Source organism: Sinocyclocheilus grahami, unplaced genomic scaffold (genome assembly GCF_001515645.1).
Source record: "Sinocyclocheilus grahami isolate Dianchi unplaced genomic scaffold, SAMN03320097.WGS_v1.1 scaffold512.1, whole genome shotgun sequence".
Taxonomy (NCBI): Eukaryota; Metazoa; Chordata; class Actinopteri; order Cypriniformes; family Cyprinidae; genus Sinocyclocheilus; species Sinocyclocheilus grahami.
In genome coordinates this window covers 325669-340036 of record NW_015505691.1, presented here as the reverse complement: position 1 = coordinate 340036, position 14368 = coordinate 325669, and the positions used below count along the sequence as shown (strand labels likewise).

General features: G+C 37.6%; 1 protein-coding gene and 1 long non-coding RNA gene across 2 annotated transcripts in view; both read left to right on the top strand.

Annotated features, from left to right (window-relative positions):
* The first annotated feature begins 2112 nt into the window (after positions 1-2112).
* On the top strand, positions 2113-3473 carry LOC107554770 (uncharacterized). Its single transcript, XR_001605093.1, has 3 exons — positions 2113-2210; positions 2302-2355; positions 3427-3473. It is a non-coding gene; the product is annotated as an uncharacterized lncRNA (long non-coding RNA).
* Positions 3474-4336: 863 nt separating this feature from the next.
* LOC107554769 (NACHT, LRR and PYD domains-containing protein 12-like) overlaps positions 4337-14368 on the top strand; it is a 19176-nt gene continuing 9144 nt past the window's right edge. The window contains 3 exon segments of the mRNA XM_016237378.1: positions 4337-4862; positions 6481-6678; positions 10769-12658. Coding sequence (XP_016092864.1) covers positions 6524-6678; positions 10769-12658 — 2045 coding nt within the window. The 5' untranslated portion in view covers positions 4337-4862; positions 6481-6523.

Genomic DNA, 14368 nt, shown 5'->3' with positions numbered 1-14368 from the left:
ATGCATATGAACAACTGAAATGTAATAAGTATTGTTACACATTATGGGGCTCTAGGTTGTTGCAGCTAAAACAACAAAAAAACATGTACCTGATAGTGGAGTTCATTGGAGAAGGGAGTACCGGTCCTGTAGCAAAGTCCTGGTACTCAGATGGCCACTCATGGTGGCCTCCATACAAAGACTTGGACCGGTTACTGAAGGGTGTCAGGTCGATGGAGGCACCACAACCAGATAAGGGTTGGACCAAGCATCTACATGAGTAGGGTAAGCAGGTTAAACTACACTTTAAATAAACATTATTAAAACAGATGGCAAAATCAGTAATACATGACATTCCATGGCTTAATGTTTTCATGAATTAAGATCACATACTTTGGTTCTTTCAGCATCTTTTGACAACATTTCCAAAAAATGGAAAAGGGAATCTCAGAATCTGAAGTTTCTATAAAAAAAATTCCCAAGTAAGTTGTAAAAATGCATATTTCACTTTGAAAATAGATCAATAAAGAGCAATATTCAGTCTTCTGAATCTATACAAAATTTATGTGAGTAACATAGATAAATTTAAGTTATTTATTTATAATCTTGAATTCAGCTCTAGCTTTCACATGTCATTCACAATTAGAAACCAGCTATGTTCAGTTTCTAATGTGTCATCAATTGACCCTTCGCAAAGACCCAATGCACCAATGCACCGGCAAACAAGACAGAGCAGGTTACTTTAGGTATGAAACAAAGTCTCAGCTTTAAATTGTTTCATTTTTCAAACAATAAATAGCATTTTGTGGCTCTTTAATGTGTCGTGACAGATCACTGTAGTGCCTCAGTTCAAGCGGCACGTGAACTGATCACCTCTTCCTCTTTACTAGTTACACCATGAAATAAACATGTATGAGCATCATAAGGTATCTTGTTTTAACACAGAAAGATGTCAATACAAAAATTGTTTTAGTCCACCAACGTTAATCCGGTCATTACGCTCCGGTCTGGTTTGTTTGTTGGACTAAAATCGCAGATTTTGCATTATGATTGGTCAGATTGCCTGTCAATCAAACTTCCTGCGAAGGGTCAATTGTGCCAATTTTTTTCCCACATGCAAAGAAAGAATTGTGCCAGATTCAAATAAGAAGTTTATTTATTTTCTTTTTTATTATTATTATATTTTGGCCTTTTCTAAGTTATTGTACGGTGTCAGAAGACTTTTATATAGACCACAGAAAGTAGTATGCAACCTTTTTGGAGTTTGAATTGGGAGAAGAAATTACATTGTACCTAAAAAAAATTATTTCAATTGACAAACATGCCAGTGTTATTACCTATATAATCCAGCTTTGTAAAATAATCTAATTCCCTGATTTTGCTCTTAGAAAGAAAATATTCTCATCAGATAATAAGCCTCATGATCCCCCCCACAAAAAAAAGAAAATTAATAGAGAGAAAGCTCCACCTACACCAAAAGTCCCGCCTGCACCAAAAGTCCTACCCGCACCAAAAGTTCCAACACCCCTAAAACATATCAAGACAAAAGGTAAAAATAAAATAAAACCAGTTAAATGACTGCTAGACATAAGAGTGTGTAACTGCTGAGCGCTATTTTTTTTCAGGTCCTGTTGTACGACCTCTGCTTACATCAAGCAAAGCAGTGAACTCTTTCAGCAATTGTGAGTTTTAAATTTAGAAAACTGATATTTATGGATGTTTTAAGCACTTTGTGCCATGCTCAAGAATGTTCCTTAACTATGGTCAAATCAGCATTTTTTCTTTTACAGGAAAAATTGGCCAAAAAAAGAGATTTAACTCACAATTTAAAGTTACAAATTATTAAATGCCCAGGAGAAAGATGCAACACTATAGCAATTGCAAAATTGAGGTGTGACCATTGGACAAGAAATACTCAATGGTGTAGCAGGGTCACAAAAAACAGGTTGAGAAGAAAATATATCAACTGTATAAGGCTTTAGTAATTAAGGTGAAGGAAGAGGTTTGAAACCACCAGGAACCCTTTAGTCTCCAGTGCCAGCACAAGTACAATATGTCAGGTTTTCAAGCTGTTAGTAAATCTAGTCCATAGTGTATCAGTTTCATGCACTGTCATGGTAGCAAATGCAACTTACCAACTTCACCTTTCTCAGCTCCAGTTGTTCCAGTGAGCTTGTCCAATGAAAATGAGCAAGAGGATGCTTGGGGTGAACACCCATCTAACTTTCAAGGTAAAAGAACATTCATAAACACATGCAGGAAACACATACACTGCAAATTAATATCACTAGGTAACATTACATTTTCTGTACAATCCATCAGAGGACACAATCTCTGAACTGAGACCCTCAAGTACCCACCAGGCAAGAACAAATAGTAAGTAATTTGTATTTTTTAATGGGCAGTTACTACTGCAGAGTGAATTATTATTTATGCACATCTAGCTGTGGATTATCCCACTTATACCAATATCAATTGTCAGCATTAACAAGTTAAAACTGTCATTGATGTAATCAAACTGGATGCAAAAAAAAAAAAAAGCTAAATCAAACTGGACGGATAAATATGATGGTTAGTTACAGCCATTATCTCCACACCACAAGAAGTCGGCTATTTTTGATTTAGTCTAACTCGTGTTACCCCGAAGTACAACTCAAGGGCGTGTGCCAATTTCCACTAATAATTACTAGACCAATTCAATTCTTCACACCAATTAAATACTTTCAAAACGTTCAAATTTTTTTAAAAACTTAAATGTGATCATACATTAAGGCTTACTGCTGCTATTCAAGAACAATTGAAGTCCTGCCTTAATTTAGTCTTCCACATATTCAGTAACTTAAGGTGACAAATTAATTTGGTAACACTTTATAATGAGTATACAGTAAAAGTATTTAAAATCATTATCAAACTATTCGTTTTTATGCAAAAATCACTTTTATAAGATGTTTGAATACAGCTGTGTGGCCGCAGTGTGTGAAAACAACCAGCCTATAATGCTAAAAATCCACACACCCTTGTTTTGTTTTTTTAATTCAGTTTTACTTTCCCTAAATTTAATTTTGTGTTTTTTACTTTTCTGGATCCTGTGATTTACAGTTTAATCCAGTGTAATCGTTGAAACTACGTGCAATCAAATGGATATAGTTAAAAGTTTTTAAACATTAAAATACAATTTTTTAGGCTGATGATACACAGGGGCAACCTTTTTGAGCTTTGTTGCTTGGGCACTTTCCCGTTGAGAATGGGTAACACATTTATATTTGGATACTTTAGATTGGTTGTGGGCCCTGTGTCTCACTTGGTTGCCTGTTGACAGCAACGTTGCCCAAAAAATTGCCCTGTGTATCATCAGCCTATGGCTTTAAGCATGCAGCCATATCTTTAGCAACATCATTTTTATGACGTGTTAGTTTGATCACATTTAAGAGCTTTTTGTGCTTGCAGATGCTTCTGGTGTGAGACGATGGAGCTGCATCACTAATCAATGTACAAATGGCCAGCCTGCAGTCCAGATCTTTCACCCATAGAAAACATTTTTCGCCAACTGAAGCAGAGGCTGAAAAACATATTAGAGATTATCTCCGCTTGGCCCCAGGGAGAATGCCGTCTTAATCAACTTGCTTTTTTGTTGTTTGCTTGTTTGTTTCAGGATTAAAATAATAATATAACATAAATGACTGCTTATTTTCATTACACAGCATGTTGTGTTCTTTCATTCTGAGTGGAAAATACTCGTGTTTAGTTATCATACTTATCATATATGTGTAGACGCATGTATAATCAGTGTAGCTGCAGCTGTTATCAATAGCAGTAAATATGAACGAACGTCTAAAACGTATAATTAAGAACGACGTCTATGCGATGTAAATCAGACGTCTAATAGACGTAACATTCTAATATTTAACGTCTGTAATACGTCCACCGGGTGTCGCTGGAACGTCGGGAAAGGACGTCTATGCGACGTATTCCAGATGAGCAAAAACCCTAAAAAATACGTCTCCCAGACGCAAATGCACACATCGCGCAGACGTCCCCGCGACGTACGTCTGCAAGATGTCTGTAAACATACATTCTAAATCATAAGCATCTTAAAGACATCTAATAGACGTCTATTTGACATCTAAAAGGAAACGTCCTATAGACGTATTGCAGATGAGCAAACTCCCTAAAAAATACGTCTTGCAGATGTAAATGCAGACGTCAAAGAGACGTCTCAGAGATGTATGTGTGCTATCTGGGTTAGTCTTTGCAACTTCAGGGATCTTATCTATGCACAAGCAGCTTGAAATCGCAACATATGACCCCTTTAAGGCGAGGCGCATCTCAAACGAGCAGGCAATACGGAAATAAAACACCTTCAATATTGAGCGACAGGTGAGTCGCGCAACAGCTCACTGCTGAATGGTCGAAACATCTGTCCTAATAATATCATGCTTCTATGCCCATACGCGAAAGACACGCATATTGGAATCGTCTTTACATTATCTAAATGTTTTGTCTGACAAAATTGTGCCACGTAGTCAGTGGCTATAGCTGTGTACGGAGAAAATGATGGATGTGTTTGCCAAGACGACAGCACTGCTCGGATATTAGGAATAAAGTTGCCGTCTTCTCTCTAAAAAATAGCATTGGATGCGGTGTCGTTTTGTTTCTAAGATCATAGGTTTACAAGCACACGGTGCTTAACTTCTTGAGAAGGATCTCTCAGGCGAAATCTGATGTAAACAATGGATAACGTAGGTCTATCTATACATCTTGGCTTTCACACTGTTGTGGACAAACAGTACTGCTGGACGTTTTTTCACTGAACACATTTTATAGACGGTTTACTCAAATGCAACGGGTTGGATTAATCTCGCGATCACCTTTTTATGGTAGAGGTATGAAGTCCAGTTTCGATTTCGCATGCTTTCATTTGCATCCGCGACACAAATTATATTAGTTAACACTGTATAATATTGACGCTAAACCCTTCAGACCGTTCAAAAGACACAATGGCAACATGATACATTAAAGCAGCACTATGTGACTTCTTCTGTGTTCAAAATTTGACAAATGTATATAATGAGCGAGTACATCATGAATTAATCTTGAATTCATTTGTGTTATTCCGAGTCACTACGGTACACTTATAATAAATAAGTACTTATATTTGGACTATTGGAGCCTGGTCACCGCTGCGGAGTAACACATACCTGCGTGAGTCGCCATAGACGTAAACTTAGAGAAGTAGCTCCGGTTAGAATGTTCTTCCGCGGGATGTGTGCGGTTCTGTTTATTAACCGCTAGAGCGCCAAAAGTTACATAGTGCTGCTTTAACACGAACATTAAAGGCAGAGTAAGTGTAATTTTTCAAAAACACTTTAGAAAACTGACTCGGGCCGAATCGCAAAACAAACTGGTAGCCAATCAGCAATAAGGGGCGTGTCTACTCGTGATGTGGAGGAGAGAGAGTTCAGTGCACAGGACGGATATTAGCCGAGAAGAGCGACAGTAAGATAGAGATGGCGGATAAAAAACAAAAGAGGAAAACGTCTGCGGAACGATAAGGCAAGGACCCGTGTAAATATGGGATCAGCTTTCCAGCGCTGGAGAGAACTCAAGGAGCGGAGGACTGCGATCGGACGCCGTTGAAAACCATTTGAAATGTGTGCCAGCACGTCATAAATAGAAACCAGCAGCAGTTTTCTGTCGGGGATTTGTTGCGCCGCGCCGCGCCGCTCACGTCCGATGTAGACACGGTGTAACATGGGTTTTGCTTTGTTTCACAGAACTAACCGTTGCCTGGGTTGCGTACGTATATGTGGGGCGGAGCTATCTAAATAGGGGCAAGACTCTTTTGGGGTAGGGGCGTGTTTGTTTTGGTGATTTCAAATATCAACATTGGCCACCAGAAATCACTTACCCTGCCTTTAATAATAAGGTAAGGTCAAGAGGATATGCTACATTGGCCTGAAGTTACATGTTAAATTCTACACTTTTCACCAAAGTTTGCAGTTAATTAAAGCACATGTAGTTTCTGGTTACGTACAATTCATGCCATTCATTCCAGTTGATTGTTTATTCAATTTCTGTACTGTTTCTAACCTGAATAGCTACTACTTGTTACATAGACTTACTTGATAGTCTATAATAAATCTATAGTCTATATTTATCTATAGTCTAGATAAAGCACTGTTTGTTTCAATTGCATATTTCTTCTGTTGTATTTATCTGTGCTGATGGTTGTCATGAAAAAGAAAATCATTTCATGACCCCCCCAAATATGCAAAAAGCATTAATAGAACAATTCTAAAGCACTGGACACTGAAACTAAATTAAAGTAATCTGTATTGTTTGAAAGTAATACTAATAAAATAATAATAATAGAATTTTCTATTTTGTCATAAGACCTAAAAAAAAGTAGTCTTGGAGTCGCCTAATAAAAATGGGTAATTGTTACAATGAAATGACAAATTCAAAAAAATCATGCAAACTGTTGCCTTTTTTTTCTTGTAGAATTGAAATTATCATAGCGACACAGAAGATCACTGTCTCCGAAATGAGTCTCTGCGAGGAGAAAGCGGAGGAGGATGTTGTTCAATATCAGAACCAGAGAGCAGCATCTCCAGAATCCAGCCGTGTGTCTATGAAGAGTGATGCACCCATAACACAACCCCTTACATTCAGTGGTGAAACAAGGACAAGTAACCCCAGGTGAGGGCATAACCAGTACTGGAGACAAGAAACAGAATTATACCTTTTGTATGTCAGTGATAGCGAGTTGGTGTCACTTTATAATAATGTTAATTTATGAGCCATTTAAAACGGTTAAAAACTATTAATTTAATGACCAATAATGTACATTTGTAGATGATTTTTTTATTTTTCCTAATACCACTGCTTGTGTGGTATTAGTTAACTCTATCAGACATTATAAACAGGGATTGAAATTAACTTTTTCACTCACCAGCCAATTTGTCAAATTAAATATAGCTCAGTCATGACTCGTGAATAACTTTGCCTTCAGAGCGTTGTTACATTGCAGGTCTGTCAGTTCCATCTGAATGTCCATTGGTGCGCTTTCCATATCAGCTGCAACCAAATTGCTAAAAAGTCTTAACTTCTGCAAATCTTCATGCAAAGTTATGCTAAGTTTTTTAGCAAAGTGTGCACTTGAATTTCTGGGACACAATACATAAGAATAAGCTACATTAGCAGCTAAATTAGCTCAGCATGCTAACTCGAAGCTCTCTTCGGCAGCAAGGCAACATCTGCCAAATATTGTCCTATTCTAACAATGATGTATAAATCTCAATTTCGAAATATTGACCCTTATGACTGGTTTTGTGGTCCAGGGTCACATATTATAGCCTAATATATATTTAGTGTGGTCCTATTAATTTTATTCCTTTTTATAGACTTCATTTCAGTTTTTCTCCGTTCACAGAAGCGCTGCAGGTGCGTGATGCGACGATGTGTGAATTCTCATGGTCTGTTGTTTACGCTGATATTCGCGCATATATAGCTAAAAAAAACGAAAGATATTCTAATCTTACTGGTCAGTGATCCACTAATGAGCTTCGGTTGTCGGTCAGGAAAATAACCTAAATGAACAAAATGCTCCACCAGATTTACTATGCTGTGCGCAAGTTCAGGTAACTCAAAAACTTGTGTACACGAGCTGAGACCAGATGTGAGATTTGATCGTCGCCACCGTACATAGTGACAAATTCCAAGTTTTGCATTGAAACAACCGTACGCCCAATTTTCTGTCATACGTTCGTTTCGTAAATGAGGCCCAGTGTCTTTACTGCAAATAAACCCTGGCAAATCTGAGTTTAGCAATCTCCAGTGCAGTATTCTTCTCAAAGAGCTTAGACACTTGCCTGCAGATAAGTGTGCACTTGAATTTCTGGGACACAATACATAAGAATAAGCTACATTAGCAGCTAAATTAGCTCAGCATGCTAACTCGAAGCTCTCTTCGGCAGCAAGGCAACATCTGCCAAATATTGTCCTATTCTAACAATGATGTATAAATCTCAATTTCGAAATATTGACCCTTATGACTGGTTTTGTGGTCCAGGGTCACATATTATAGCCTAATATATATTTAGTGTGGTCCTATTAATTTGATTCCTTTTATAGACTTAATTTCAGTTTTTCTCCGTTCACAGATATTGCATATGCATTTGCATAGACATAATATATGCTATTGCTCTGTGTTATTTTAACATAAATCCTTTTAATTTATCAGGTTAAGAAATCCAAATTACTCCATAAATCAAAGTAAATAAAGACAAGTATCCTTATGACTGGTTTTGTGGTCCAGGGTCACATATTATAGCCTAATATATATTTAGTGTGGTCCTATTAATTTTATTCCTTTTTATAGACTTCATTTCAGTTTTTCTCCGTTCACAGAAGCGCTGCAGGTGCGTGATGCGACGATGTGTGAATTCTCATGGTCTGTTGTTTACGCTGATATTCGCGCATATATAGCTAAAAAAAACGAAAGATATTCTAATCTTACTGGTCAGTGATCCACTAATGAGCTTCGGTTGTCGGTCAGGAAAATAACCTAAATGAACAAAATGCTCCACCAGATTTACTATGCTGTGCGCAAGTTCAGGTAACTCAAAAACTTGTGTACACGAGCTGAGACCAGATGTGAGATTTGATCGTCGCCACCGTACATAGTGACAAATTCCAAGTTTTGCATTGAAACAACCGTACGCCCAATTTTCTGTCATACGTTCGTTTCGTAAATGAGGCCCAGTGTCTTTACTGCAAATAAACCCTGGCAAATCTGAGTTTAGCAATCTCCAGTGCAGTATTCTTCTCAAAGAGCTTAGACACTTGCCTGCAGATTAGCAGCAAATAGCACGTTATAAACTGCAATAAATACAAACATCTTGACTGTAACGATTGTGGGTATTAAATAATAATAACATAATAACACTAACGCAACTTTTGTGCCATTTAAAAAGTCTAATTCTATGTTTATACATGCTTTTTGTTGTTTTAGTAATAAAACATAAATTGGCAATGTTGAAATAGTATTTCATTGTTTAGCTTCTGAGAGAAGCTTCCTGTTTTACCAGTTTTCATTCATGTAGAGCAGGGGTGTCAAACTCATTTTCACTGAGGGCCACTTCAACATTAGGGCCAGTTGTAATTGTAAGACTGTACAAATGTTACTACTCCTTAACATATTGTTAAATAACTGTCTCTTTATTTTATTTTTACTTATTTAAGTTACAAATATTGCATATGCATTTGCATAGACGTAATATATGTTATTGCTCTGTGTTATTTTAACATAAATCCTTTTATTTTATCAGGTTAAGAAATCCAAATTACTCCATAAATCAAAGTAAATAAAGACAAGTATCATCAAACACAGGTCATTACATTAACTTTGTTAAAATCTTTTTTGTTACATTTACGGTGCAACAAATAATTGTGAGCTGCTAAGAACGTGTGACCGATATGGCATTTAAAAAAAACAAATGAGCCCGGTCTCATGAAAGTGCATATAGCACGATTTTCTGTTTCTATTTGGCACGCGATTAATACGCAGAAATTGACTTTGGCGTGCATATGATACGCATGTGTTTGGCGTGCATATGATACACAATCAATGCTTGCAGTAGAAAAAAAGAAGTGGTGGTACTCAACCCCACTCGACCCCACCCAAAAATAAATAAATACAAACTAAAGTACTAAAAAAAGTACTTGACATAATTTGCAATGAATGTATATAGTGCCAAAATAAATTAAATTCATTAATAACTGTTTGCAGTTCAATTCACATTTATTTGGGTAGCACTTTTCATGATACACTGTTGCGAAGCAGCTTTACAGAAAATGAACATTTCTACATTACATTTAGTAGTTTACAGCATTGCACAAGTCAATCTGTGATACCAAACAGGGGACGCCAAAAGACCACTAAATGAGCTATCTTGACCTGACTGATCCGGAAAAACCCCACACCCATAATCCTAACCATTGCGTATCATATGCACACCAAAGTCAATTTATGCGTATAAATAGAACGCCAAATAGAAACTTGTGGTATTAATACGCACTTTCATAATCTACGATATAAAGCTGCATAGATTTTTATTTTAAGACAATCATATGCTCTCGCATAAAATTATGTGGTGGGCCGGAATAGGCCCGCGGGCCTTGAGTTTGACACATGTGATGTAGAGGGTGTTTTAAATTATATAATAAACTTAAAAGGAAAGTAGAGATGATTTATTAGAATCAATACACTGCTAGACCTAGCTTTGGCTACTTATTACTTTAATCATCTACAAAAGATATTAATGTTTAATAAATTATAAGTTCCTTATTAAAGGACTAGTTCAGGGGTAGGCAAGTTCGGTCCTAGAGAGCCGCAGTTCTGCAGAGTTCAGCTCCAACCCTAATCAAATACACCTGAACAAGCTAATCAATGTCTTCAGGATTACTAAGGCTATAGGCAGGTGAGTTTTTTTTTTTCAGGGTTGGAGCTGAACTCTGCAGGACTGTGGCTCTCTAGGACCGAACTTGCCTACCCCTGGACTAGTTCATCCAAAACAGTCCCGTAAAACGATTGATTATTAACTTATTTACTAAAATTTTTATAGTGTGACTCAAAGGATTTCCATTTGAAGAATAAAATTTTTTCTAACAGAACATAAAAAAAGTCTGGGCCTGTATTTAAGCTGTTTATTGTGTCTCAGCTGTATTGAGAATGACACACAGCTTTACTTTCTTTGTGTTGTTCTTCTTGTTTCTGCTGTGTGAATAGGAATGATCAGTCTGCAGAACTGCAGGATTCCCACCGACTAGTAAATGATGCTCTACAGAGAGTAAAAGACCAACACAAAGTCAGCATGAAGAACAAGTATGAGAGCTTATTTGAGGTAATCAAACTACAAAAGAATCAAACCCTCCTGAACAGCATCTACACACTCTACATCATAGAGGGAGAGAGTGGAGGGGTGAATGAAGAACATGAGGTTTTACAGATGGAGAAAACACACAGAACACATCTATTGAACACAAGAACACATCTACAGAACACAATCTACAGTAATGATATCTTTAAACCCTCAACTGAATCAGCATGTGGGACGAAAGACAAAATCAAGACTGTTCTTACTAAAGGCATCGCTGGAATTGGAAAAACCGTCTCTGTGCAGAAGTTCATTCTGGACTGGGCTGAGGGACAAGCCAATCAGGATGTAGATTTCATGTTTGTGCTTCCTTTTCGAGAGCTGAATTTGATTCGAGATCATCAGTACAGTCTTCACAGACTCCTGCTGGACTTTCATCCTGAACTTCAAGATCTCGGCTCCGAGATTTACGAGGAGTGTAAAATTGTGTTCATCTTTGATGGTCTGGATGAAAGCAGAATGACTCTGATGTTTTCAGACGATGAGAAAGTTTCTGCTGTGACTGAGACTTCATCAGTGGGTGTGTTGATATCAAACCTGATGAGAGGAGATCTGCTTTCATCTGCTCTCATCTGGATCACCTCCAGACCAGCAGCAGCCAATCAGATCCCTTCCAAATACATCAACCGTGTGACAGAAATTCAGGGATTTAATGACTCTCAGAAGGAGGAATATTTCAGGAAGAGAATCAGTGATGAGAATCAAGCCAGCAGAATCATCTCACACATCAGAAGAGCAAGAAGCCTCCACATCATGTGCCACATCCCCGTCTTCAGCTGGATCTCATCCACTGTTCTTCAAAAGCTCCTGAAAGAAGATGTGAGTGCAGAAATCCCTCAAACTCTGACTGAAATGTACATCCACTTCCTGCTGATTCAGATAAACATGAGAAATCAGAAGTATACAGAGACAGATACAGAGAAACTCCTGCAGTCCAACAGAGAAATGATTCTGAAACTTGCTGAACTGGCTTTCAATCAGCTGATGAAGGGTAATGTCATATTCTATGAGGAGGACCTGAAAGAGAGCAGCATAGACGGGACTGACACCTCTGTGTATTTTGGGATTTGCACTGAGATCTTTAAGGAGGAATCTGTAATTCATCGAAGAAAGGTCTACAGTTTCATACATCTGAGCTTTCAGGAGTTTCTAGCTGCTTTCTATGTGCTTTACTCCCATCTGATGAAAAACAGGGAGCCATTGCAGTGTTTTCTGGGTGACCAACCTGAGCTGTGTAGATATAAGAGAAAAAGGTACATAGCTATGAGAAACTCTTTGTGTGAGCTACTAATATCAGCAGTTGGTAAAACCCTTCACACTGAAAATGGAAACCTGGATCTTTTTCTGCGGTTCCTGCTGGGCATCTCACTGGAGTCCAATCTAGATCTTTTAAATGAACTACTGTCTTACACAGAGAGCAGCTTAAATAGCATCAAGGGAATTCCTTTGTACATAAAAGATAACATCAAGGGATATGAACATCTTTCAGCCAACAAATGCACGAGTCTGGTCCTCTGTCTGCTGGAAATGAATGATCAGACTCTGTACAGAGAGATTCAGGAGTTGGTGAAATCTGACAAATGCTCATTTTTGCAATTCTCTCCTGCTCACTGCTCAGCGATCGCCTACACACTTCAGATGTCAGAGGAGGTGCTGGATGAGTTTGATCTAATGAAATACAGAACAGCAGATGAGAGTAGATTAAGACTGATACCAGCTGTGATGAACTGCAGAAAAGCTCTGTAAGTACAGTGGTGTAAAGTACTTGAGTAAATGTAATTAGTTACAGTACTTCAAGGGTTAGTTCACCCAAAAATGAAAATTAGCCCATGAATAACTCACTCTTAAGGCATCTTAGGTATATATGACTTTCTTCTTTCCGACGAATCCAGTCGGAGTTATATTAAAAATGGTCTCTGATCTTCCAAGCTGTTTAATGGCAGTCAGCGGGTGTTCCAGTTCATTAGTCCAAAAGAAGTGAAATAAAGCGCATCCATTCATAATAAAAAGTGCCTCACACGGCTCCGGGGGGTGAAAAAAGGCCCTTTTTGCAAGAAAAATAACCATATTTAAAACATAATAATAAATTTAATCTAGCTTGCGCTCACTGTTGTACACGGAAGCAGCTCCGGGCGGATGACGTAAAGGCCTGTTCACACCAAGGACGATAACTACAAAGATAACGATAACGATATAGTTCTTAAAATCGTTCTCAATATTAAAGAATAGCAGAGTTCACACCACAACTATAACGATAAAGACAAAAAGAAACTATATCGTTGGAATCGCTTTCAAAACGATTTTTCTCCAGCTGATGAACGATAAAAAATTGACAGCCAATCCTGCTGTAACGAGCTCGAGAATTTAAAGCGGCAGACGAGCATGCACGTAGAATAAACAGACGATATCATTTGCTGGTGTGGATTCTAATATCATCTTACGTCATCCTCCCGGAGCTGCTTCCATGTACAACTGTTGCCACAGGCTAGATTAAAGTGATTATAACGTTTTGAATAAAGAATATTTTCTTTAAGTTTTATTTTGAGTAACTTTTACTTTTACTTCACTACATTCCAAAGCATAAGATCGTACTTTTTACTTCACTACATTTCATAAAACTTATCGTTACTCCTTATAATATACCACGAGCTCCGAGACGCAGAAGCTGTCTGATTCATGAACGAACTGATTCTTTTCAATGAACCCGTTAAATCGGTTCGCAAATCGCACCAAACGATTCACAAATTGGAATGATCCGATTGCAGTTGTTCTCGAGTCGACAACTCACTGATTCAAATGATCCGTTTAGTGCGAGTCTCCAGTGAACTGAATTCACAAGTAAGAACCGGGAGATCTTGTGAGCGCGCGCGCGTCTGATGCTGTTAAAAGTATAAGTTACTAATGTCGAATTTTAGGATTAATTATTGTAACTGAAAATCATATTTAGGTCAAAGCTGTCAGTTGTTTGTGAACTAAATCTGCAGTAAAGGGTGATCTGTTTAAGCCCACTGAAATGCTTGAATGCAGACACATTAACATCAGAGTCTCTGTTTTAGGTCAAAAACATTAAATAAAATAACTCATGCACGTTCATCTTCTCCGCTGCTGTAACGTTAGCGGTTTTACTAAAATGCTATGCATTTAGCCCTGTGTGACGTCTGTTTTTATATTGTTTGTCAGCACACATAGCCTAAGTTACTATGCATTTGGATCAACTAGCCGAGTAGACAAATATAAATGTTTATTCATAACCATGCTGAAAATAAGTCAATAATGTTAGCTAATGCTAACTGTCTAGCTAACAAGCTTGCTGGTGCTAAATTGAGGTAATTTTTTTTTTAATTAAAGTCCAAATATTTATATTCAACCACCTAGATAGATTACATCTGAGGGAAAAAGAAAGGATGTGATGTTCAGAACATGGTAACTACAGTAATTATTAAAGTGGGTAG